Below are 24,894 nucleotides of genomic sequence, written 5' to 3'. Positions count from 1 at the left end.
TTCTACGTATTGTGTCTTGTCCGTAGATTTGTTTTGTGTAATTATTTGTATGTGGTGCAGCCCCCCTGCACTTATTAATAGAGCCTCATTCAGATCACAGGAATCTGACCTTCTATCCATATATATATGCATACACCATGTCGTACCAGACAATATTGTTTTTTATCATATATTGTCTGGTACGACATGGCGTATGCATATATATACGGATAGAAGGTCAGATTCCTGTGTTCAGATGAAACGTAGTTTGAGTTCGGTGTGGATCGGATCTTCTGTTCCGGAGTCATGAGCCTGGTTCCCATGGACGCGCGCCTGAAGGCTTGTAAAATCACCTCTACTCCCCACCACCGGAGAGAGAGAGAGAGAGCAGGTCATTTCGGGGTACCATTTTATTTCAATAAGGGGTCTTTAGCAGTGGGAGGAAACCAGAGAACCGGGAGAAAACCAACAAGATTGCACAGGCGACCCTACTCCTTGCCACATCCAACCGGGGAATCGAAACCACGCCAGTTGACTCACTGAAATACCTTATGAACGCGCTAACCATTCGGCCACCCACTCAAGGAAAAATAGTACAACAGTACATATATAAGCTTAATTATAAAGAAAAATATATTTATTTCTCTAAAACAATAGTTAATACATGCTTATATAAATGCTGTATGTATAGACTCATCATCTTTCAAACATGGACAAAACAATAAAAATGTTTAAAAAATCGCCCCAAACTTTATTTCAATTAAATCAAACATTCGAATAACATTCGAACAACAGCTTAATGGCAAAATCATCATTCGATGTACCCACCACCTATAATAAATAACAAGCAAACTTTATTCCAGTTAATCACAAATTCCATCTCAAAGGTGTTCCAGATTACATTGAGACGTGTTCCAGATTACATTGAAGGTGTTACATTGAAAGGTGTTCCAGATTACATTGAGACGTGTTCCAGATTACATTGAAAGGTGTTCCAGAATATATTGAAAGGTGTTCCAGATTACATTGAAAGGTGTTCCAGAATATATTGAAAGGTGTTCCGGATTACATTGAACGGTGTTCCAGATTACATTGAAAGGTGTTCCGGATTACATTGGGGTAATTTTTGACATAATTAAATTCTCTGGTTAATCCAGATGATTATTAATAATAAAATAGTTTTGATTTCATTATGGCATCAGCGTGGGTGAACACCCCCCCCCCCCCCTCCAAAAAAAAAAACAACCAAAAACACAGAAAGCTTAATTATTTTGGTGATTTTTGTTTGGCTATGTGAAAGTTTAAAAGCGAAACAAATTATTCGTGGATTTTTCTCAAAGCGAGATCAGTAACATTAACAATTCTCCTAATTTTCCGGTTTTAAAGATTGACCGGAGATGTTCACAGAGCGAAACCAATCGAATTCACAATGCTATGAATGCTCTGATGATATGGGTTGGTCATAATACTCCAGTTAAAAACAGAGTCGACATCCTCTCCAGCTTCATATATCATCAGTAAAATCCGCAGTATAAACCTTAAATATTAATTGCGTCAACACATCTGATTCTGTTTGGGATTTTGTTTTTAAAAATGAACATTGATTAAAATTTAACAAGTTTTGGTTTATTTTTGTATAGAATAAATGTTTTTTGGATCATGATTGAGCCTCCGTGAGCTCGAACAGTTCTGTTCCATCAAAACTGTCGGGTAGTGACGTCGTACTCGTACTATTACTGCTGTTATCAAGTAGTTCCTTTTCATATTTACTACCATCGCGAACCAGCGAAAGCCTCACGGGATCGCGGTACGGGTGAAGATGCATGACGAACGTTTCCCAATTGACGTTGTGTAATCCGACATCTTTAATATGCGACATTTTTGATTCTATAAAGGTGACTGGATCCGCTGGCCTTTCTACCATTAAAGAACTCAATAAACTCTCGAACATTTGGGGTATTTTGTGACTGGCTAAATATTGTTTCGCTTGTTCTCTTGAGGCACTCATGATGATCAAATGCACGTGGTGTCCCGGAATGGTCGCCCTTTATAAAATCTGCAACGATAAAAAAAAAACCAGAGAATATTTATTAAAACTATTACAATTCGTTTGGTCGTAAAACTTGTGATAAATATACAAAATAAGCTTTAAAAAAATTCTGGTTTTTAACACACTGCGGGCTACTATTCTTGAATGTAATAGGCGAAGGGGAGGCAACTCCTTCTAGGTTTAATTTCGAATAGATCAAGACGAAACGCAAACTGAGTAGATAAAATAAAGTAATAGCAACATTTAATTTCCTTATTTATTTATTATTATTTTATTTTTAAATGACGAGTTTATTCATATTCATAACCACAATGTTTACGAACAAAACTCGTAATTATTGTATTTATAAATTACGACTACCAATCGTAAATACCTTTGAAGTATTCGTGGCCTAACCCCGGACCACTGAAGGTACCCCGTGTGCTGGTCTATACAGACTGTTCCAATAAAAAGTTGCGAATAACCTTTTCCTTTTAAAACCAGAGGAGAAGAAAAGGTGGGGGTGGGGGTTTCTATTTTCGGTTGATAACGACATCACGCTTCTCTAATACGTTTAAATTATGATGTCTAATTAAAAAAAAAAAACCAAAACAACCTTTAATATCAGGACTAAGCAAATCGGTGAATAGTTAACATTGTTGATACGACTGACACTGAATACACGTTACCTAACGCCGTTTATTTTTATAATTTCTCTTCATAGCTATTTGACCCTTGGAAATACCTAATTCACTGAGAGAGAGAGAGAGAGAGAGAGAGAGGGAGGTTCTAACGCCCCCCCCCCCCAATCCCGCGCCCATTACTCTATGGCAGATATTTTGATCTAAAGTACAGGCGTTAGCATAGGCGTACGGGGAAAATTTTGACTGGGGGGCGGTGGTGGTTGGTGCCCACAAAATGTAGTTAGGTTCTCAGTATGTTACATAATAATAATAAATTCGCTGTTAAATTGGACACATTCAAGAACACAATATTTTTTTATACAACTGTGTGCCCAAATTTTCTCAGCATTTGGTGCCCAAAATGGAGGGGGGGGGGGGCGGCCGCCCCCAAGCCCACCCCCCCAGCTCGTACGCCTATGGGCGTTAGTGTACCATTCCCTCCTAGTTACTTTAGTAACGGATTCTTATTGGCTCTGCAGGCCCCCGAGTTCACAAAGCATTCTCAGACTTAAGTTAAGAATTTACTCAAAATTGTTCGTCTTATTTTAACTAAAATATAGCCCTTTATAAAACTGTTGTTGTTTTAATGTATCAAATACATCAATAGGAAACTATGTGCAAAGTTTTGTGTTTCTGGATCAAAGGTATTTCTTATGAACAAGTGATTGAAAGTTGAGTAAATTCTTAAGTCTGAGAATGCTTTGTAAACTCGGGGCCTAGCTTCGGCTAGAGCCGATAAGTATACGTTACTAAAGTAACTACATTCATTCCCTACTAGACGAAAAACCGAGGTCCCGTGTATATATTGGAATGCACGTAAAAGATCCCCTGGCAGTTGGAATTCGATATAAGAGTAGGCGATAGTGCCGCTGCCCGGGAAAAATTTCCCTCATAGCACACTGTATGGCGTAGGCCCGACGCCCGTCTTCATTAGCCCAGTATAGGAGTAGAACAAATGAAAAGAAATGAAATGAAATGGGGTTTAACGTCCTACTGTTCTGCTCCGAACTGGGCTAATGAAGACGGGCATAGGCCATACAGTGTGCTATGAGGGAAATTTTGCCCGGGCAGCGGCACTATCGCCTAGTAGGACGTTAAACCTCATTTCATTTCATTTCTAATTCATACAGATAAACACATAAATTAATGTGTGTACATGAAGTCCCGATTTTCTATTGTTCATTTTTATGAAAAAGCGTGTTCTATCTCAATCGGTTATTCACCGACTTCAGACATTGTGACTCCTTCGCAAATTCCTAATAACAATTGGCTTATTCGATCTGAATGGTCGAGATTAGTGTGGATTAGGATTAAGTGGGTTAACATATGAAAGAGTAAAAGAAAGCAGCGCGGCATGGCCTGGAGATCCATGATATCATCCTAATCTTGATATATAGCCTACACCGTAATAAAAGTGATGCAATCAATTGAACATTGTTAAAGGATTTGTTTGATTATTGGTTGATATAAAATACAGGGGATTATATTTATTAGATTATTGTCATGGATACTAGGAACCGTTTCGTTTCTGAGGGTCAGTGGAGGCGCTAGGTTTTATCGGCAGGGGTGGATGGCGAGGCTCAGTAAATGGTCAAAACTGCCGGTGCCCTAATCCTATAGAGTGACTATAGACAGACATCAATGATAGCATCTTGTGGAATCGGCGGCGTATACACTCATGCCCATCACCGACGCGCATGAGTGCAACTTGATGTAGCATTGTTTCATGTGTGGACAGTACACAGTACCAGTTACAAGGCTTACATTCGTCTTTTTACCCATCATAATGCCTCGCTCACCCTGACAATTTTCGAGTCGCATGTTCAACTGGCTTTTTAGCTCGATTTTAAGGCTCTTTTTCAACGATTTCCGAACGTTTACTTAGACGAAAATATCAGCCAAATAGCTCTTGGAATGGCTACAGATGCAAGGAAATGACGGATAATTTTCTTGGGGGACCCCCCCCCCTCGCAGCGGCGTGCCCCGTCTCTGAGGTCAGTGCCCTCATTTTGCGGCGCCCCCCTTTTCAAAATTCCTAGATCCGCCCCTGACAATCACAAATAATTAAAAACCGCGCGATTTGGTGGGTTGTCATTCGAAATATTCGCCACACACTTAAACCAATAATCACGCTATATATACACTGAATAGACCTCTATAGGCTCTTGGCATCGGAAAAAATTGGGCTGGTTGGGGGGGGGGGGGGGCTTGCTTAAAGCTTGTTTGGAACAAAAAAGTAGAACGTTTTAAACCCCATTTCATTTCATTTCTCAAGTAAACGTTTTCGTCTAAACTTTTTATTATCATGGCAAAAATGTGTCATCAAGCCCGCAAATAAAAAAGGGTCTATATACGGACTATTTACTTAATACCGTCTACTAATGTCTCAGCAGATAAATGAATAACACCGCTATCAAATTTCTATCTGTCATAAACTAATTTTACCCCCACATTGAATAAACTGACACTCAAACAAAAGTGTCATAATAAAAATGAAGTGACTTTGTGTTTCGTTATCTCGAAAACTACGATAAACAATTTCATAACCAGAATAATAATAGGCTACCCTAATTGGTAGCCATACATGTAAACACCGATAGTTTATCTTCTTGGTACGCCTAAATATTAAAATAATTGTCTATTTCAATTTCGAAAAGGAAATGACGAAGAATAAATGAAGCAAATTAAAGAAGAGATGAAAAATAATTTAAACGACATAGAATAAGAATATAAAAGATAAATCCTATAAGATAATAAACTGGATCGGCAAAAAGTATAGATTTCACAACAAAAGAAAAATCCAAATCATAAACTACAAAAATGGTCATTGTTTTAAAGAAAGCATTCTTTTATACGACTCTACAACACATGTAAATGGCACTTTTAATTATTAACAATAGCAGAATTAAAACGCATATTTGATGTACGGCCGGTCTATGAATAAGTTATCTCTAGGCTCGGTTAGATCAAAATATTTTCTAATTAAAAACAATATTCTCAATAATTAGAATGAGACATAACACGGGTTCGTCAAAAATTATGCAGGGCATTTTTCTAATATATATGACATGCGTTTATTACTTATTATTAACCGGGGTTTGTAAACATTCCAATCTTTGTCAACGTTCAAAATTGCCCCGCGATTGAGTGTAGATCTGTAATACAGAATACGATCATCACAAATAATTAAAAACCGCGCGATTTGGTGGGTTGTCATTCGAAATATTTGCCACACAATTAAACCAATGATCACGCTATATTGAATAGACCTCTATAGACTCTTGGCATCGGAAAAAAATAGGCTGGTGAGGGAAGGGGCTTGCTTGGAGCTTGTTTGGAACAGAAAAACAGAACGTTTTAAACCCCATTTCATTTCATTTCTCAAGTAAACGTTTTCGTCTAAACTTTTTATTATCATGGCAAAAATGTGTCATCAAGCCCGCAAATAAAAAAGGGTCTATATACGAACTATTTACTTAATACCGTCTACTATAATGTCTCAGCAGATAAATGAATAACACCGCTATCAAATTTCTATCTGTCATAAACTAATTATACCCCCACATTGAATAAACTGACACTCAAACAAAAGTGTCATAATAAAACTGATGTGATTCTTTGTGTTTCGTTATCTCGAAAACTACGATAAACAATTTCATAACCAGAATAATAATAGGCTACCCTAATTGGTAGCCATAAACACCGATAGTTTATCTTCTTGGTACGCCTAAATATTAAAATAATTCTCTATTTCAATTTCGGAAATGAAATGGGGTTTAACGTCCTACTGTTCTGCTCCTATACTGGGCTAATGAAGACGGGCATACGCCATATAATGTGCTATGAGGGACATTTTGCCCGGGCAGCGGCACTGTCGCCTACTCTTATATCGAATTCCAACTGCCAAGGGATCTTTTACGTGCATTCCAATTTATACACGGGACCTCGGTTTTCCGTCTCATCCGAAAGACTAGACAGCTGTCCTTGTCAGGCCCTCCGTCCTGCATCACTAAAATAATTGTCTATTTCAATTTTGGAAAGGAAATGACGGAGAATAAATGAAGCAAATTAAAGACCAATTAAAAATTATGAGATCATGAAAAATAATTTAAACGACATAGAATTAGAATATAAAAGATTAGGCCTACAAGTACAAGATAATAAATTGGATCTACAAAAACTAAAGTAGATTTCACAACTAAAGAAAAATCCAAATCATAAACTACAAAACTACACATGTAAATGGCACGTTTAATTATTAACAATCGCAGGATTAAAACGCATATTTGATGTACGGCCGGTCTAGGAATAAGTTATCTCTAGGCTCGGTTAGATCAAAATATTTTCTAATTAAAAACAATATTCTCAATAATTAGAATGAGACATAACATCGGTTCGTCAAAAATTATGCAGGGCATTTTTCTAATATATATGACATGCGTTTATTACTTATTATTAACCGGTGTTTGTAAACATTCCAATCTTTGTCAAGGCCATTCATTGTAATTGTTTAACTTTTATTATTTCCACCTAGACCTCCATCTCTGTTTAGATCTATTAAAACAATTCATGGCTCGACTTAAATCGATGGTTTTTTTTTTTATATTAATAAACTAATAAAATATAGGTCCTTACCGTAAACAAAGTCACAGGTATTCCTAGCACGAGATAAGCGTGTAATATCTTTCGTGCAAGATCCGTTATTCTATCCCCTGATTTGACCTCGTTACCATGGTATAGCGACTCAACAGATACGAAACTATCTACAACTGTGAAAACATGCAAATCAAAAACAAAACTATTACCTTTTGTGAGCTTTTCACGGTTTTATGTTTACATTGACGATTTATATTTTAAAAAGACAGAAAATAACTATTTCCATACATACGTAAATAAATAGCGTAGCTCTACTATAATGTTAGAATGTCAACTTCCGGTTTTCTAAAAATTAATTAAAATGTTGTAAATTTTTAATTGATTACGTCTTCAGTGAAAAAAATAGAAAATTGCTTGTAAGAAATTACATGAGAAATCGAGAATAATTTTTGAATATCCATTTTTTAAAGTATTTATTAGATATTCCGATAAAACAGCGTGGAAAACGGCAAACGAATAGTGACATAGTCGCGTGGACAAGGAGTGAAGGACCTCCGGCTCCGTCTTTGCGGAGGAGGAAAGCAAACAAGATTGTATCATAGCTAGCGGGTGAATAATCAATGAACTTGTGCCACACCTAGTTTTATTTATTGCTCGAAGACATAATGATTTACTTTTGAAATGTAACATACTTACAGCTGGACATCACATACCTGTTATTTGAATCTAATCAACAGTGATCAATCTAGGACAGAAATAGTTTAGCGTGTTTATTTGGTCTGCTTTTGTTTGTTAATTAAAGAAATGATAGGCCTATCATATTATGTCAGTAATAAGCCTGGATTTAGATACATCCCAGGATAAACGAGTGTCAATTGTGTTACTGAAACTAGGATAGCTGTAGTTGCTGTAAGATTTTATTTATATAAAATTATCAAAATGTTTTATGAGCCACTGGAGGAGACGGTCACTGAAACCGTGATAGACCCCACAACAATTGTACAGAAGAAGATTTCAAAGGTTGACAAACGTGCAAAATGTGTTATCATATCCTTGACCTTATTTTATGGTTGTAAAAATTTATGGATTTATGCTACATGTACACGTCTACCTGTGTATGTTCTATTTAACTTGACGAGGAATAGCCTGTGTTTTATGGTCACGTGTTTACCATGGGTTGCATGTTAAGAATCCTTTAGTAATTGGAAATCTTGATTAAGAGTAGGCTGTAGTGCCACTGTCAATAAATGGGGTTTAAGGTCTTACTGTTCTGCTCCAACTGGGATAAAAAGACGGGCATACGCCATACAGAGTACTTGAGGAAAATTTTGCCCGGGCAGTGGCACTATGGCCTATTCTTTTATTGAATTTCAAGTAATTACAACTGCCAATTGATCTTTTACGTGCACGCCAAAAATTTGTACACAAGACCTTGGTTTTTCGTCCCATCCAAACAACTAGACAACTGTTCTTGTCACCGCTGACAAGGCTAAATCATGTCGCATAATCCCAATGAACTTTCTCGGCCAATGCAGGGACCGAACACGTGACCTTCAGGCTAGCGAACCAGCGTCTTACCCACTTAGCCACTGTGGCTCCCACTGTCAAGTTAAAATATTCCTCATAACACCTTATGTGGTGTATATGCCCATCTCCCTTAGCCCAGTCGGTGCAGAAAAGTAAGACGTTACACCTCATTTCATGTCATTTCAACTACCTAAATGGTAGAATAATTTCCTTCACGACACAACAGTAGGACGTTAAAGCCGCCAAAATGTGGAATGATCTTCCAAAAACTCTTCGACAGTCCTCTTCTATCCACAACTTTACGACTAACTTAAAAACGTATTTATTTCAAAAATGTTTTTGAAATGTTTTGTTGTGAATGCACTTAGAAACACTCATGTGTAATGAAGCGCTATATAAATCGAACAATAATAATAATTTCATTTCATTTCCCTCACGACATTTGCTCATTTGCCCAGTTGGTGCAGAAGATATTAAAACCTCTTAGATTTTATTAAAAGATAAAATTATGCGATACATGTATATAAACTTTTCCTTAACGACAGTTTACTGTGTTTATTGTGATCTTCTTGTTGATTGGGTGAAAACCCCAAGATACGTCGCTTTAATACAATATCAGGATGATCATGCGTAAGTACAAATATATTATTGTAAAATATTATATTGGTCGGTACTTGATGATACCGATACTGTGTTAAGTATAAACCGAATGCCGATAACTCGTAACTCTAACCCCTGTGCCTGCCAAAAGTACGTCGCTTTAGTACAATATCAGGATGATCATGCGTAAGTGCAAATATATTATTGTAAAATATTATATTGGTCGGTACTTGATGATACCGATACTGTGTTAAGTACAAACCGAATGCCGATAACCCTAACTCTAACCCCTGTGCCTGGAAAAAGTCGACCAACCATATGTTTTCCAAACTACTGCTGACACATTATGAGTACACAGCTGGATGTGATGATACATGTACATGTATCGAGTCACAGCACAACCCACATGCCGGTCAAACCTTGTGGGTTTTCTCCAGGTCCTCCGGTTTCTTCCCAAGTCTAAAGACTGCTACGCACAAGCTAATTATTGAAATAAAATTGAACCATATGTTTGTATCTCAGAATAACATAGTTTGTGTCAAGTGGACGTACAACCCCATTTCTCTCATAGGTTTTCTCCGGGTCCTTTGATTTCCTCCCACTGCTAAAGACACCAACGCGCAAGGCGCAAGCAAGTTATTAAAATTGAACCATGCATTAATCCCGAAATTACCAGGTTTGTGTCAGTGGAGTTAAAGTATCTCTCTCTCACCCTCCCTCCCTCTCTCTCTCTCTCTCTCTCTCTCTCTTGTTTTAGTCTCAATATTATTGAAATACATTGTATGTCACTACTCCATGGCAATTAATTTTAAAAAAAAATATTTTTCTTTCTCCAGGATATTTTCATTTACAAGTACTAGAATCCCGTGTTTTTCCACCTCTGATCTTGCTGTTGAAAAAATCATTCCTGTTGATTCTTCTTTAAAATATAAAACAGGTAAATGGAATTATTTTATTATTTGACTCTGGATAACTTGTTTGATATTTGTTAACTTGTTGCAGTCTATAAAAGTCTATATCCACTGCTGTTGTAAGGATGCGCATAACCCTAGCCTATCTGATTAAAACACAGATCCTAATTTGTTTCGTTTTTTATACGCCCACATTGAAATGTGGTCGTATATTGTCGTCGCCCCTGTCCGTCTGTCCGGCCGGCCGGCCGGCGTCCACAATTGCTTGTGGACGATCTAGAGGCCCAGATTGTGAGCTAGGCTTTAGATTTACATACATGTACACATAATATACATGTACTTCCTTATCAATTCCATTTTCATTAATCTCTAAATCTTTAAGTGCCTCCCCCCCCCTCCCTCCCCCAGTTGGATGGCCGAATGGTTAGCGTGTGCATGTTGTATCATTGAGTCAACTGGTGTGGTTTTGATTCCTCGATTGTACGTGACAAGGAGTAAGGTCGCGACAAGGAGTAAGGTCGCTTGTTCAACCTCGTCAGTTCCCTCTGGGTGTTCTGGTTTCCTCTCACTGCTAAAACATATACGTGCAAGCGAATTATTGAAATTAAATTGAACCATATGTTAGTCCCGAAATGATCTAGTTTGTGTCAAGTGAATGTTAAACCCTCTCTCTCTCTCTCTCTTTTAGTGACATTTAGTGATTGAGGAACTCTTTATACATAAACAAATTTTTTATTTGGTATCAATCACTGGGTTTATTCTAAAAGCACAACGCTTCGATACATGTAAGTATTCCCGTAATGTTATCAAGCACAAATGATACTTGTCGAAACCTCATGCTTTTAGAATAAAACCAGTGATTAAATTCTAATAAAGATTGTGATCTGTATAATTTCATTAACCAAGTACATGTAGGAAGTCAAACCCCATTTCATTTCATTTCCTTATCAATTATGCTTATATATGTTCAAACACAATTATTTTCCGTGAAGGCCCACTTCCTGTTTCACATGGTAACAAATCCATTATACTGTGTTATTACATGTACATGTGAGAGAGAGATAGAGAGAGAGAGAGACTAACATTTGGTTCAATTTTAGTTCAATAATTTGCTTGCGCTTAGGGGTCTTTAGAAATAGGAGGAAACCGGAGGACCCGCAGAAACCCACGAGGTTGGACAGACGACCCTACTCCTTGTCACGTACAACTGGAGTTTCGAAACCACGACAGTTGACTCAATGAGCCTCAATCTGATAAAAATCAGATGTTTTTTGTTTTCATTTGTTTTATAATCCGTATTTTTTTTTTTTTTTTTTTACCGAACTGACAAGTTTTATGGTTGTGTTTAGGATGTTTGAGTGATCTAATGTGTGCATAAGAGAGAGCCGCGGTGGCTAAGTGAGTAAAGTGTTGGCTCGTTAAACTGGAGGTTCCATGTTCAATCCCTGCATTGGCCAAGCAATATACATGTAGCGAGAACTGTCACCTCTTTATCTAACCTCTTTAAGTATAAAGGGAGCCACGGTGGCTAGGTGGTTAAGGCGCTGGCTCGCTAGCCTGGAGGTCGGGTGTTCGATCCCTGCATTGGCCGAGAAAGTTCATCCCGATTTTCCGCCGTGGTTTCCCCTTGTCAGTGGTGCAGAACGGAGAGCCTGACAAGGACAGCTGTCTAGTCCTTCGGATGAGACGAAAAACTGAGGTCCCGTGTATACATTGGAATGCACGTAAAAGATCCCTTGGCAGTTGGAATTCGATATAAGAGTAGGCGATAGTGCCGCTGCCCGGGCAAAATTTCCCTCATAGCACACTGTATGGCGTATGCCCGTCTTCATTAGCCCAGTTTAGGAGCAGAACAGTAGGACGTTAAACCCCATTTCATTTCATTTCATTTATTTAAGTATAAAGATCACTGAAAAAGCTTCATAAACCCACGAGATTGGACAAGCAAGCCTACTCCTTGTCAGGTACCCCCCCCCCCCTCCCCGTACTGTATGTAAATAACAATCTGATTAAAATACACATCTATATTTCGTATCGATTTTTAATACTTTCGATGGTCTCCACTACATCAAGACCTGACTGGTTGTAGTGGAAGATCGTGGCAGAGGTCAAGTGAGCGGCTTTTGACCCTATGACATCAAACATTTGATTAACCAATCATCGTTGATGTTTCTAGTGGGTTACCTACAATTCGTATTAATCAAAAACACACACATTTAAATTAATTTTGTTGATAAATGAAATTTTGATTTTGTTGAGGTTATCGTAGGGAGTGTGGGACTACATGTATAACTTCATGTATATTTGTTTGTATAGAAGAACATAAACAATTAAGAAAGAAATGAAAATGGGGTTTAACGTCCTACTGTTCTGCTCTTATACTGGGCTAATGAAGACGGCCATACGCCATACAGTGTTCTATAAGGGAAATTTTGCCCAGGCAGTGGCATTATCGCCTACTGTTATATTGAATTCCAACTGCCAAGGGATCTTTTACGTGCATTCTAATATATATACACAGGACCTCGGTTTTTCGTATCATCCGAAGGACTAGACAGCTGTACTTGTCAGGTCCTCCATTCTGCACCACTGACAAAGGGAAACCACAGCGGAAAATCCTGATGAAATTTCTCGGCGAGTGCAGGGATCGAACATGCGACCTCCAGGCTAGCGAGCCAGCGTCTTAACCAGCTAGCCACCGTGGCTCCAATTAAGAAAGAAAAATAATAATTGAAAGTAGATATTAATCTTTTAATTTAACAATGGTAATGGTTTTGAAGTAGGTTTTAATTATTGTCTGTCCAGGAATTTGAGCATTCAGGGTTCAGGGTAGAGCCAAGGTCAAGTTTGGCGTTAGGTCAGAGGGGTGGGGTGGGGAAACTACCTGCGAATTTGATCAAATCAGAAGGTTGGAGACAATATTTCTGCCAAAACGGCATAATTTCCATGAATGTAGGAGAGAAAAAATATTCTCAGCTGCAGTTGGGGAGGGACCTGGGAGTGAGTGGTTTCAACCACCTGGACCCCCCACCCTCTGGACACCTGCCTGAATAGATACCTGTACAGGTACATGTAACTATGACAATAAGAAAGATAAACATGTATATCAACATATAACTGTAGTTATACACTATAATGCATGAGTATATAACAGCTACTTGTTTATTTGAGTGACAAAAACTTGAGGAAAATATATACATTTTTGTATTACTGTGTTAGCTTGAAAACGTTGAGAGAATACTCTTCAAAACGTCGCCCAAATAGATCAGTAAATGTTCTTCCATAAGTATGTGTTATAGTTTATTGCTCTATCCAGTTACTAAATGCCTCTAAAAGATTAAAAATATAATTATTATTATTATTATCTAACCTTCTTTGAGCCGCATTTAGCAATAAACACAAAAACATAATAGGGAACACAATTACTATTTTATTTAAAGCGACATTTCGTTGAGCATTTGCTTGAAAACGTTGAGAGAACGAACCCTCAACGAAACGTAGATTGATAATGTTGAGAGAATATTATTCAACATGAGCCCAAATAAAAAAGTAGCTGTTTTTTCATAAGTATGCATCACAGTTTATTTCTCTACCCAGTTACCGGTACTAAATACCTCTAAAAAATTGAAAACGTTGAGAAAATATTATTCAACATGTAGCCCAAATAAATTAGTAGCTGTTTTTCCATGAGTATGCATTATATTTGATTGCTCTATCCAGTTACTGAATTTCCCTAAAAGATTGAAAACGCTGAGAGAAATTATTCAACATGTACATGTAGCCTAAATAAATAAATAACCGTTTTTCCATAAGTATGTGTGGGGGGGGTGTGTGTGTTGGATGGCTGAGTGGTTAGCGTGCGCGCGCTGTATCATAAGGTCTGTCATTGAGTCGACTGGCGTGGTTTCGAATCCCCGGTTGTACGTGACAAGGAGTGGGGTCGCCTGTCCAACCTCGTGGGTTTTCTCCGGGTCCTCCGGTTTCCTCCCACTGCTAAAGACCCCTACGCGCAAGCGAATTATTGAAATAAAATTATAAACCATATGTTTTTCCCGAAATGACCTAGTTTGTGTCGAGTGGACGTTAAGCCCCATTTCTCTCTCTCTTTTCATAAGTATGTGTTATAGTTTATTGCTCTATCCAGTTATTAAATACCTCTGAAAGATTATAACTGTAGTGGTTAAAGGTTTATGGTTTCATTGTTTTTATTTCATTGTTATTATATGTGACTGTTAGTCATAATCTTTTTGTTAATTATATCTTTGTTTATTAACACACAAGTTTTTTATTTTTAATTTTGAATGTTTAATCTAAATTATTACATGTACATGTATTAGGAAGAAATTACTAGTTATACACAACTTTTTTCTACGACGACACAGGTTTTTTTTATTTCATTTTTTTTATGAACCTAATAATTAATAGGAAGAAATTACTAGATCTGTGGTTTCACAGAATTATGCTATTTTCTACTTGAGGTTTTTTATATTTGGAATTTTCTTTAACATTATCAAGTCTGGACATGAGATGTAAGGCACATGTTACAGAAATGAAATGAAATGTGGTTTACTGTTTTGCTCCGAACTGGGCTAATGAAGACGGGCATGCGCCATACAGTGTGCTATGAGTGAAATTTTGCGCGGACAGCGGCACTATGGCCTACTCTTATATCGATTTCTAACTGTCAAGGGATCTTTTACGTGCACGCCAATGTGTACACGGGACGTTGTTTTTTCGTCCCATCCGAACGACTAGACAGTCGTCCTTGTCAGACTCTCACATGTTACGGACATTGTCCAACACGGGTTATCATACAGCTTATGTACATGTACATGTATTATAATATATACGTTGTGTGATAATTTGTGTTGCATATTGTCTGTGACATATGCCTTATGTCCAGCCTTGATAATTATTCGGGTTAATCATTCAGGTTGTGCTTGATAACGATAAGAGGATACTTGTCGAAACGTCGTGCTTTTAGAATAAACCAGTGATTGTTTCCCATAAAAACTGTGTTCTGTTAATTATTCAGGTTGTTAAGAAATAAGTCTATGTAAGCAAGAATAATCAGCATTCAATCATATTCATCATATTCCGGCATGGTTCCCCCTTGTCGATGATGCAGGATGGGGGGCCTGACAAGGACAGCTGTCTAGTCGTTAGGATGGGATAGAAAACTGAGGTCTCGTGTACAAATTGGCCTGCATGTAAAAGATCTCTTGGCAGTTGGAAGTTGATATAAGACTTAGGCCGGGCAAAATGTCCCTCATTGTACACTATATGGCGGAGCAGAACAGTAGGACGTTAAACCCCCATTTCATTTCATTTAATCATATAAAACATACATTATTCAAGAGCTAAATCTGCCTATTGCAGGTCTTTCTTTAGGCCTGAAATGTTATATAAACTATTAGTATTACATGACCATAATCAACTTTTGATGCTATCTTATGTGTCCTATTTTCACTGGATTTGAATACATTTTGTGATGGATGGTTTAATGTTAAAAAGGATAAACAAGACATTGTTTATAATCGTACCAATGTAAGTAATGACAACTGAGACAAGCCTAAAATTCAATCGCTAACATCTCGGTTCAGAATGAAGCAATTTGACTAAAATTTTTAGCATATTTTGTTTTTATTATCTATTTTTGATTATTATATTGAGAACTACCACCTCTTTATCTAATCTCCCATAATGGCCCTTTTAATAGGATGAAATTTTTTGTTGCAAGTTTGTTTTAATGGGGAAATAAGTCCACGTAAGAAAGAACAGTTTGTTGAAACTAATCAGCTTTTATTCAGACTAATTTTGAAATCCTAAGAGTTTATGCTCTGGTAGTTGCAATATTCTTATCATTTTTCCCCATTGTGTGACATCACTAACTGTAAGCAACATTATTTTGATAGTCAACCAATTTAAGAATAAGAGTATTCAAACTATGTATTTGAGAATTGTAGAGGTTTGTACGATTCAACCTCGTGGGTTTTCTCCGGGTCCTCCGGTTTCCTCCCACTGCTAAAGATCCCTACGCGCAAGCGAATTATAGAAATAAAATTGAACCATATGTTAGTCCCGAAATGACCTAGTCTGTGTCGAGTGGACGATTCAGTACATGTAGGTACAGTATATACGTAGATAGATGACCATACATCCAAAGATTTAAAGATACATGTAAGATAAGGAGATAAGATAAAGAGATGGCAGTTCTCACTGTAATAGTTAAAAACTAGATAATGTAAAGGCTATTTGCTGAAAATTTCAAGTCAAATTCATCCACCGAGAATTTAGCGATTGAATTTTCGTCCTAGCCTCGATCATCATTACTAAAGTTGGTACGATAAAAAACATAGTCTTGATTATCCGTTTCATGATTTAATCATGAATGAAAGTTGAGCAGCAAATAGGATCCTAATCCAGTAAATATCACAGGCTAGCGATGACATGGAGAGTTGATTATGGTACGGATAAGTTAATTAATATCTAATTAATAATTTAGATAACATTTCAGGCCTAAAGAAAGACCTGCAATAGGCAGATTTAGCTCTTGCAAAATGTATTTTTAAGATTGAGCTTTTTTATTTATACTTATATCAAATAATTTATTTTCTGTTTTTTTATTTTCAGAGACACCTAGTAAAAATAATTTACGCAAAGGTAAATAAAATAATTACCTTTTATAATATGCCCTTTTGTTAAGGTAGCCTCAATCTGAGAGAGGGAGAGAGAGGGAGAGGGAGAGGGAGGGAGGGAGAGAGGGTTTAACTCCACTTGACACAAACTAGGTCATTTCGGGACTAACATATGGTTTAATTTTATTTCAATAATTCGCTTGCGCATAGGGGTCTTTAGCAGTGTGAGGAAACCGAAGGACCCAGAGGAAACCCACGAGGTTGGACAGACGACCCTACTCCTTGTCACGTACAACTGGGGATTCGAAACCACGCCAGTTGACTCAATGAGCCTCAATCTGATAAAAATCAGATGTTTTTTGTTTTCATTTGTTTTATAATCCGTATTTTTTTTTTTTTTTTTTTTTTACTGAACTGACAAGTTTTATGGTTGTGTTTAGGATGTTTGAGTGATCTAATGTGTGCATTGGTCAAGCAATATACATGTAGCGAGAACTGTCATCTCTTTATCTAACCTCTTTAAGTATAAAGATCACTGAAAAAGCTTCATAAATTTTTTAAATAATGTAAGTGATTGTTTCCATAAGTATAACACAAAGTTGATTGTCAATATTACCTGCAACAGGTAAATTTCAAGGTTAGTAACTTTCGCCGTTCTCTGTGGTAGTCGTAACTTTCCGTCAATAAACAATCCGAGACGCCATTTTAGTCCTTCTAATCATAGAAATATAGACTAGAACATGAGCAGAAGGACTTAAATGACGTCACAAATTGTTTATTGACGGAAAGTTACGACTACTCACAGAGAACGGTGGAAATTACTAACATTGAAATTTACCTGTTGCAGGTAATACATTCGGGTTCATGTTATACTTATCAAAGGACATGTTGACATAATTATTTGCATTATTTAAAAAAAAATTTGAAGCTTTTCCAGTAACCTTTAAGATAAACGAGTTGATTTCTGTCGACAGAATTTATTTGATTTTTTTTTATTGTATTTGTAGAATTTGCATTAAGTTTGAAGACTGGTGATGATGAAACATTGTTAAAGATACCACATAAAGATTCTACGAGAGACTTCTTGAGTCATTTGAAGAGAGCCAAAGATTGTAAGTGGATTATTTGTAATTTATCATATTAATTGAACAGGTGAGATAACTGAATGTGGTCTTATCCCACCTGCTTAAATGATAATAAGAGTTATGCCCCTTTATTTTCGGTAAAAATGTCCAACAAGAAAATGTTTGAGAGAGAGAGAGAGAGAAATGGGGTTTAACGTCCACTCGACACAATCTAGGTCATTCCGGGACTAACATATGGTTTAATTTTATTTACATAATTCACTTGCGCGTAGGGGTCTTTAGCAGTGGGAGGAAACCGGAGGACCCGGAGAAAACCCACGAGGTTGGACAGGCAACCCTACTCCTTGCCACGTACAACCGGGGAAAAATGTTTGAAATAGCAACACTGGTCTGATCATGATGTTAGATCAAGAAAACCCTTGTTTCTTTCCAAGTGAGGGTTTCGGTGCTGTGGTGACAGGCATGGATAGGGTGCCAATTCGGATTGGATCAAGAACCAAGGGTAGCAGAATCTCTCTCAAATACTGCATCTTTAAAAGATAATCTTTGTATAATGCCACCTATACATTTTGATTGTAAATGTAATGTTTTGGCAAGTTGTGATTACCAGTTATAAAATGTGTTTACCTGTCCTCATGTGGTCAACTTTTTAGAAAACATACCACAATACCTGTATGCCAGCAGTACATGTATGTTGAAATTATGGACAGAACAGTGGATATTGAAATGCTATCTCATTGTTTGAAATTTGGGAGACAGAGATATGGTGTTTAATATCCACTTGACACAAACTAGGTCATTTTGAGAGATGGGGTTTAACATCCACTCAATACAAACTAGGTCATTTCGGGACTAACAAATTCTTCAATTTTATTTCAATAATTTCAAGGGGTCTTTAGCAGAAAACCCGGAGAAAACCCATTAAGTTGTACAGGCAACCCTACTCACGCACAATCAGGGAATCGAAACCCCAGCAGCAGACGCAATGACCGACCTTATGATACAGTGCACACATGCTAACCATTCGGTCACCCTTTCCCCCTTGAAATTCGGTAATGGGTCTATGAATATTTCATTTTTTCTGAATTCTGTTAATTTTGTTATTTTCTTTTCATTTCAGTGCAATCTCAAATCGCAGGATTAGTCGAACCGTCAGAATTTCTGTGGCTTAACTCATTCCAACCTAGAGACATGACATCCTTCCCCTCCACGTCGTCGAAACGAGACACAGGAAAACCCGGTAATCCATTTCAAACGGATGTCTTTGATCCTTATAAATCTACCAATCGACATTCATCTCCAGGTTGGTTCATTTCTAGTGGTTAGTGGGATATAGAGGGTCTGTTGAGGTGTTATATAGAGGGTCTATGAAGGCAGGATATAGAGGGTCTGTTGAGGTGGGATATAGAGGGTCTGTTGAGGTGGGATATAGAGGGTCTGTCAAGGTGGGATATAGAGGACATCATGGGTGAGATATATTATAGGGTATGTTGAGGTGTTATATTGAGGACCTCAGTGGTTGGATGTAGAGGAGTTGAGGTGGAATATAGAGGGCTGTGGTGGGGCATATAGAAGGGCTGCAGTAGTGGGATTTAAACTGGACACATGTACAAATAAGATGATTTAGGGTGATTTTAAACAAACTTCTGATTTTGACTGAATATTAAAGAAATTAATGCTCAATACACAAGATTAAATGATACCTGGGTTGCAGTGATACATGTTATTGTTAATCCAGAAACGCAGGGTACTACTTGGAAACAGTTTCATGTATTAGAATATAACAGGCATGACTACTTTAATATCTGAGATAATATTTATCAATTCCATGTGATCAAACATGCTTTTTCCTGGGTGACATCGTGGCTTATTGAGCAATATCCCTGACTCACTAACTTACCAGGTGGTCCCGGGTTCAAACTCAGCTGTTGGCCGAGAAACTTCCACAGGAAAGATGAGGCAGAAATACTACTATCGTGGCAAAATGTCCCTCATATCTCAATGCCTGGTGCAATCTGAGTAAAACACAGATCCTAATACGTTTCGTTTTTTTATACTTCAAAATTTCGTTTTACTTGTCTTTACTACACTATCATCTAGAAGAATTGTTATATTACTGGCATTCTGGTTGAAGTGAGGGATTAGGCAATGAAATGGTCTGTTACAGCAAGTTCTCGGCATGGGTAAACCACTAGAAAACTCAACGCTGATTGATTAATCAATGTCTGACATCATAGGGTCAAAAGCCACTCGTATGACCCCTGACACCGGCCACAGATCTTCATGTAGTGGAGGCCATTGAAAGTATAAAAAAAACGAAACGAAATATAGATCTGTATTTTAATCAGATTGTGTATGGTGTATCCCCATTTTATTAGCCAAGTAGGTGCAGAAAAGTAGGATGTTATACCCTATTTCATTTCTCTTGGTAGCCATGGTGGCTCATGGACTGGGGTTGGATGGCCAAATGTTAAGCATGTGCGCGCTGTATCATACAGTCTGTCATTGAGTCAAATGGCGTGGTTTCGATTTGCCAGGTTGTACGTCACAAGGAGTAGGGCCACCTGTCCAACCTCATGAGTTTTATTAGGGTTCTCCAGTTTTCTCCCACTGCTAAAGACACCTACGCGCAAGCGATTTATTGAAATAAAATTCCCCGGTTGTACGTGACAAAGAGTAGGTTCGCCTGTCCTACCTTGTGGGTTTTCTCTGGGTCCTCCTGTTTCCTCCTACTGCTAAAGACTCCTACGCCCAAGCGATCATTGAAATAAAATTAAACCATATGTTAGTCCCGAAATTACCTAGTCTGTGTCGAGTGGACGTTAAACCCCATTTCTCTCTCTCTGGTGGCTCATGGAGCATGGTGCTTGCTCTCTAACCCATCGGTCCTAGATTCAACCTTAGTGTTGGCTGTTCACACCTTCTCTTGTTCGTGACAAGGAGTAGGGTCGCCTGTCCAACCTCGTGGGTTTTCTCCGGGTCCTCCGGTTTCCTCCCACGGCTAAAGACCCCTACGCGCAAGCGAATTATTGAAATAAAATAAAAACCATATGTTAGTCCCGAAATGACCTAGTTTGTGTCGAGTGGACGTTAAACCCCCCCCCCTCTCTCTCTCTCTCACCTTCTCTTGTTTATTTTTCAGGTATGGTGGCATCAAAGAGTAGTGGTTTTGAAGATAGTTTTAATGATGTTCTGAAGATTTCCAAGTCTAATGTGTCTAAAAGTCTAGAATCATTAGATAATCTAGATAGGTAAATGGATTATTCTACAATTATTTAGATTTCCCTTAACATTTCATTTCACTTATATTAATTCCAGTGGTTTTGGGGGGGGTTGGATGGCCAAAGGGTTAACCTGTGCACACTGTATCATAAGGTCTGTCATTGAGTCATCTGGCTTGGTTTCGATTCCTTCGGTTTCCTCCCACTGCTAAAGACCCCCTACATTCAAGCGAATTATTGAAATAATACTGAACCATATGTTAGTCCTGAAATTACCTAATTTGTGTCAAGTGGACATTAAACTCTCTCTCTCTCTCTCTCTGTCTCTCTCTCTCTCTCTGTTGGGTTTTCTTTGGGTCCTCCGTATTCCTCCCACTGCTAAAGACCCCAACGTTCAACCAAATTATTGAAATAGACCCCTATGGTCAAGCAAATTATTGGAATAAAACTGAACCATATGTTAGTCCCGAAATGACCTAGTTTGTGTGGAAGTTAAACCCAATTTCTCTCTCTGTTTCCAGTGATTTCGGTGAATCTGTTGATGTGCTAGAACAACAATTAGGTATCAGTAATATGCCAGTTGGTAATAAACCTATCGCTGTTCGTGAAGAATTTGTCCGTGGTTATATGAAAAAACGGGAAGATGAATACACCAATCTTACACCATTAAAGTAAGTTCATTTTATTAAACATACATTTTGCAAGAGCTAAATCTGCCTATTGTAGGTCTTTCTTTAGGCCTGAAATATTATATAAACTATTAATTAGATATTTATTAACCTATCCAGACCATAATCAACTCTAGATGGTATCGCTAGCCTGCGATATTTGTTGGATTATGAACCGATTTGCTGCAGAACTTTCCTTCATGATTTATTAATGATTAAATGGATAATCGAGACTATGATTTTTTGTTGTACCGACTTTATCAATGATGATCAAGGCAAGGCGAAACTTTCAACCGCTTAATTCTCGGTTCAGGGTGGATCGATTTGACTGAAATTTTCAGCAAATTGCCTTTACATTATATGCGCCTATGAGTCAAGCCTGGGCATAAGGCACCAGTGCCAGACTCTGTCAGTGCATATTTGTCCTGGCTTGATTTGAGTATAGGTGCATGGTTTGGTGTGTGGGTGTGTACTTTGGATTCTAGGACCTAATAAGTGCTTCTGTTAAACCCAACTAGAAGTGCATGGATGTGCTTCTAGCAGTCGGATTAAAACACAGATACTATTTCGTTTCGTTTTTTATAGTTCAAAATTTCGTTTAAATAGTTTTTACTACACTAGGATATGAATGAGTTGTTATATATTATGCGTTCTGGATGATGTGAAGGATTAGCCAATGAAACAGTCTGTTACAGTGAGTTTTTGGTGTGAGGTGCATGGAACTGTGGCTAAGCCACTAGAAACAGCAATGCTGATTGGTTAATCAAATGTCTGATGTCATAGGGTCTTATGAACTCTGACACGACCTTCAACTACATCCGGTCAGATCTTCATGTAGTAGAGGTCATCGAAAGTATAAAAAAAAAATGAAACAAAATATAGAACTGTATTTTAGGAACTGGGTGTACATGCATCTGTAAATTCATCAAAAAACAGTACCCTAATCCATGCGGGGGGGGGGGGGGGAGCGTGGGGGTGGTGGATGTCCGAATGGTTAGCACGGGCGCGCTGTATCATAAGGTCTGTCGTTGAGTCAACTGGCGTGGTTTCGAATCCCTGGTTATACGTGACAAAGAGTAGGGTTGCCTGTCCAACCTCGTGGGTTTTTTCCGGGTACCCCGCGGTTTCCTCCCACTGCTAAAAACAAGCGAATTATTGAAATAAAATTAAACCATATGTTAGTCCCGAAATGACCTAGTTTGTGTCGAGTGGACGTTAAACCCCATTTGTCTCTCACCCTTATCCATGCACACATTTTCTGATTAGCGCACATATCGTCATGTTTCTCGCGAACCGACGAATCTGATATATTTAAGTATGGAGAATTATGCTTTTGAAATTTGCGCTCTGTTGTTATCTCTATGTCCATCAAATAATAACATTTATGTAAATGGCGGCTGGTGTCCTGATGTATATGTATGAAATATTATATAACAGATGAATGATATTATTTGATGGTTACGGAGATAACAACACAGCGCAAATTTCAAACACATAATTCTCAAGAAACGTGATGATATTTGGTTGTTCTCTGCCGATTCCATTATTTATTTGAAGTTCTACAACCGCACTACAATCCATTTTCTCCATGCTCTTATACATAATAACTATTTGTTTTTTTTCTATGACAGAATATTTTGTGGTACGTGGAATGTAAATGGTCAATCCCCAACAGAACCGTTAACTAAATGGTTATGTTACGATGCAGAACCTCCTGATATTTATGCCATAGGGTAAGATATGCAAGGGTTTAAAGTAGCTAAGTCTCTGACTCGCTATCATCCAAAGTCTTCCACATTGAAAACACAAATTATTTGTCAACTTATCTGAACATTGATGTTATGATCTTACCGGGTAAAGATGGGCTTCAGATATCCAATATTTAAGACAAAATAAACATTTTACCATTGTTACACTAATCGTGTATCATAATGCGTTTCAGCACCATTTGTAACAAGGTACTCGAAAAAAAAGGGGCTAGACACATTCCACAAGTCATGTCAAACGGTGCCGCCATATCTGGAGAGCCTGATCAATAAATACTATCAGTGTAAACTTGAATAGAATAGACTGGCGAATTTCGTCGAACATAACTAATTTGAAATTAGAGTCAAAACGAAAACAATTGAATGTAAATCAGTTTATATTACATTATTATATGAGTTGCGACCCATTTGTATCAATTTCTAGGGTTCCGAATATTAGCGATTTAAGTCCTGCTTATAGAATTGTTATTGTTCAGATTTCAGGAACTCGATCTCAGTAATCAAGCGTATATATTTACCGATTCAACTAAAGATGCAGAATGGCAGAAAGCAGTTCGTGATTTCCTTCATCCTAAAGCTAAATATAGACGGGTAATTTTTTCTTTTGCTTAATTTTATTTGACCGGCATTTAGCAATTGACAGATGTTGAGAGAACCCTCAATAAGAAATGAAATGAAATGGGGTTTAACGTCCTACTGTTCTGCTCCTATACTGGGCTAATGAAGACGGAAAACCCTCAATGAAATGTCGCTTTAATAAAAATCGTAATTGTGTTCCATATTATGTTTTTGTGTTTATTATTGCTTAATTTGTTCAAGTTTAAACATTTTTTGACCACCAACGCTAATTATCTTGTTTTTGGTCTACTTCTTGTGGTCATTCCTGTTCCTTGGACAACTGCACATCAAATTCGGGGGTTGGATGGCCGAATGGTTAACACCTGCGTGCTGTTTCATAAGGTCTGTCATTGAGTCAACTGGCGTGGTTTCGATTCCCCGATTGTACATGACAAGGAGTAGGGTCGCCTGCCCAACCTCATAGGTTTTCTCCCGGTCCTCCGGTTTCCTCACACTGTAAAGACCCCTACGTGCAAGCGAATTATTGAAATGAAATTAAACCATATGTTAGTCCCGATATGACCTAATTTGTGTCGCTCTAGGTCCTCCGGTTTCCTCCCACTGCTAAAGACC

General features: G+C 37.8%; 1 protein-coding gene across 1 annotated transcript in view; it reads left to right on the top strand.

Moving 5' to 3' along the window:
- The first annotated feature begins 7,627 nt into the window (after positions 1-7,627).
- LOC126810230 (type II inositol 1,4,5-trisphosphate 5-phosphatase) overlaps positions 7,628-24,894 on the top strand; it is a 39,915-nt gene continuing 22,648 nt past the window's right edge. Inside the window, exons 1-10 of the mRNA XM_056098826.1 lie at positions 7,628-8,334; positions 9,365-9,444; positions 10,251-10,351; positions 16,959-16,988; positions 17,971-18,075; positions 19,169-19,351; positions 21,191-21,299; positions 21,791-21,940; positions 23,569-23,670; positions 24,180-24,294. Coding sequence (XP_055954801.1) covers positions 8,227-8,334; positions 9,365-9,444; positions 10,251-10,351; positions 16,959-16,988; positions 17,971-18,075; positions 19,169-19,351; positions 21,191-21,299; positions 21,791-21,940; positions 23,569-23,670; positions 24,180-24,294 — 1,083 coding nt within the window. The 5' untranslated portion in view covers positions 7,628-8,226. The remainder of the gene's footprint in view (positions 8,335-9,364; positions 9,445-10,250; positions 10,352-16,958; positions 16,989-17,970; positions 18,076-19,168; positions 19,352-21,190; positions 21,300-21,790; positions 21,941-23,568; positions 23,671-24,179; positions 24,295-24,894) is intronic.

This window comes from Patella vulgata, chromosome 2 (assembly GCF_932274485.2).
Source record: "Patella vulgata chromosome 2, xgPatVulg1.2, whole genome shotgun sequence".
In the NCBI taxonomy this organism is placed as follows: Eukaryota; Metazoa; Mollusca; class Gastropoda; family Patellidae; genus Patella; species Patella vulgata.
This window is presented reverse-complemented; position numbering and strand designations above follow the sequence as displayed.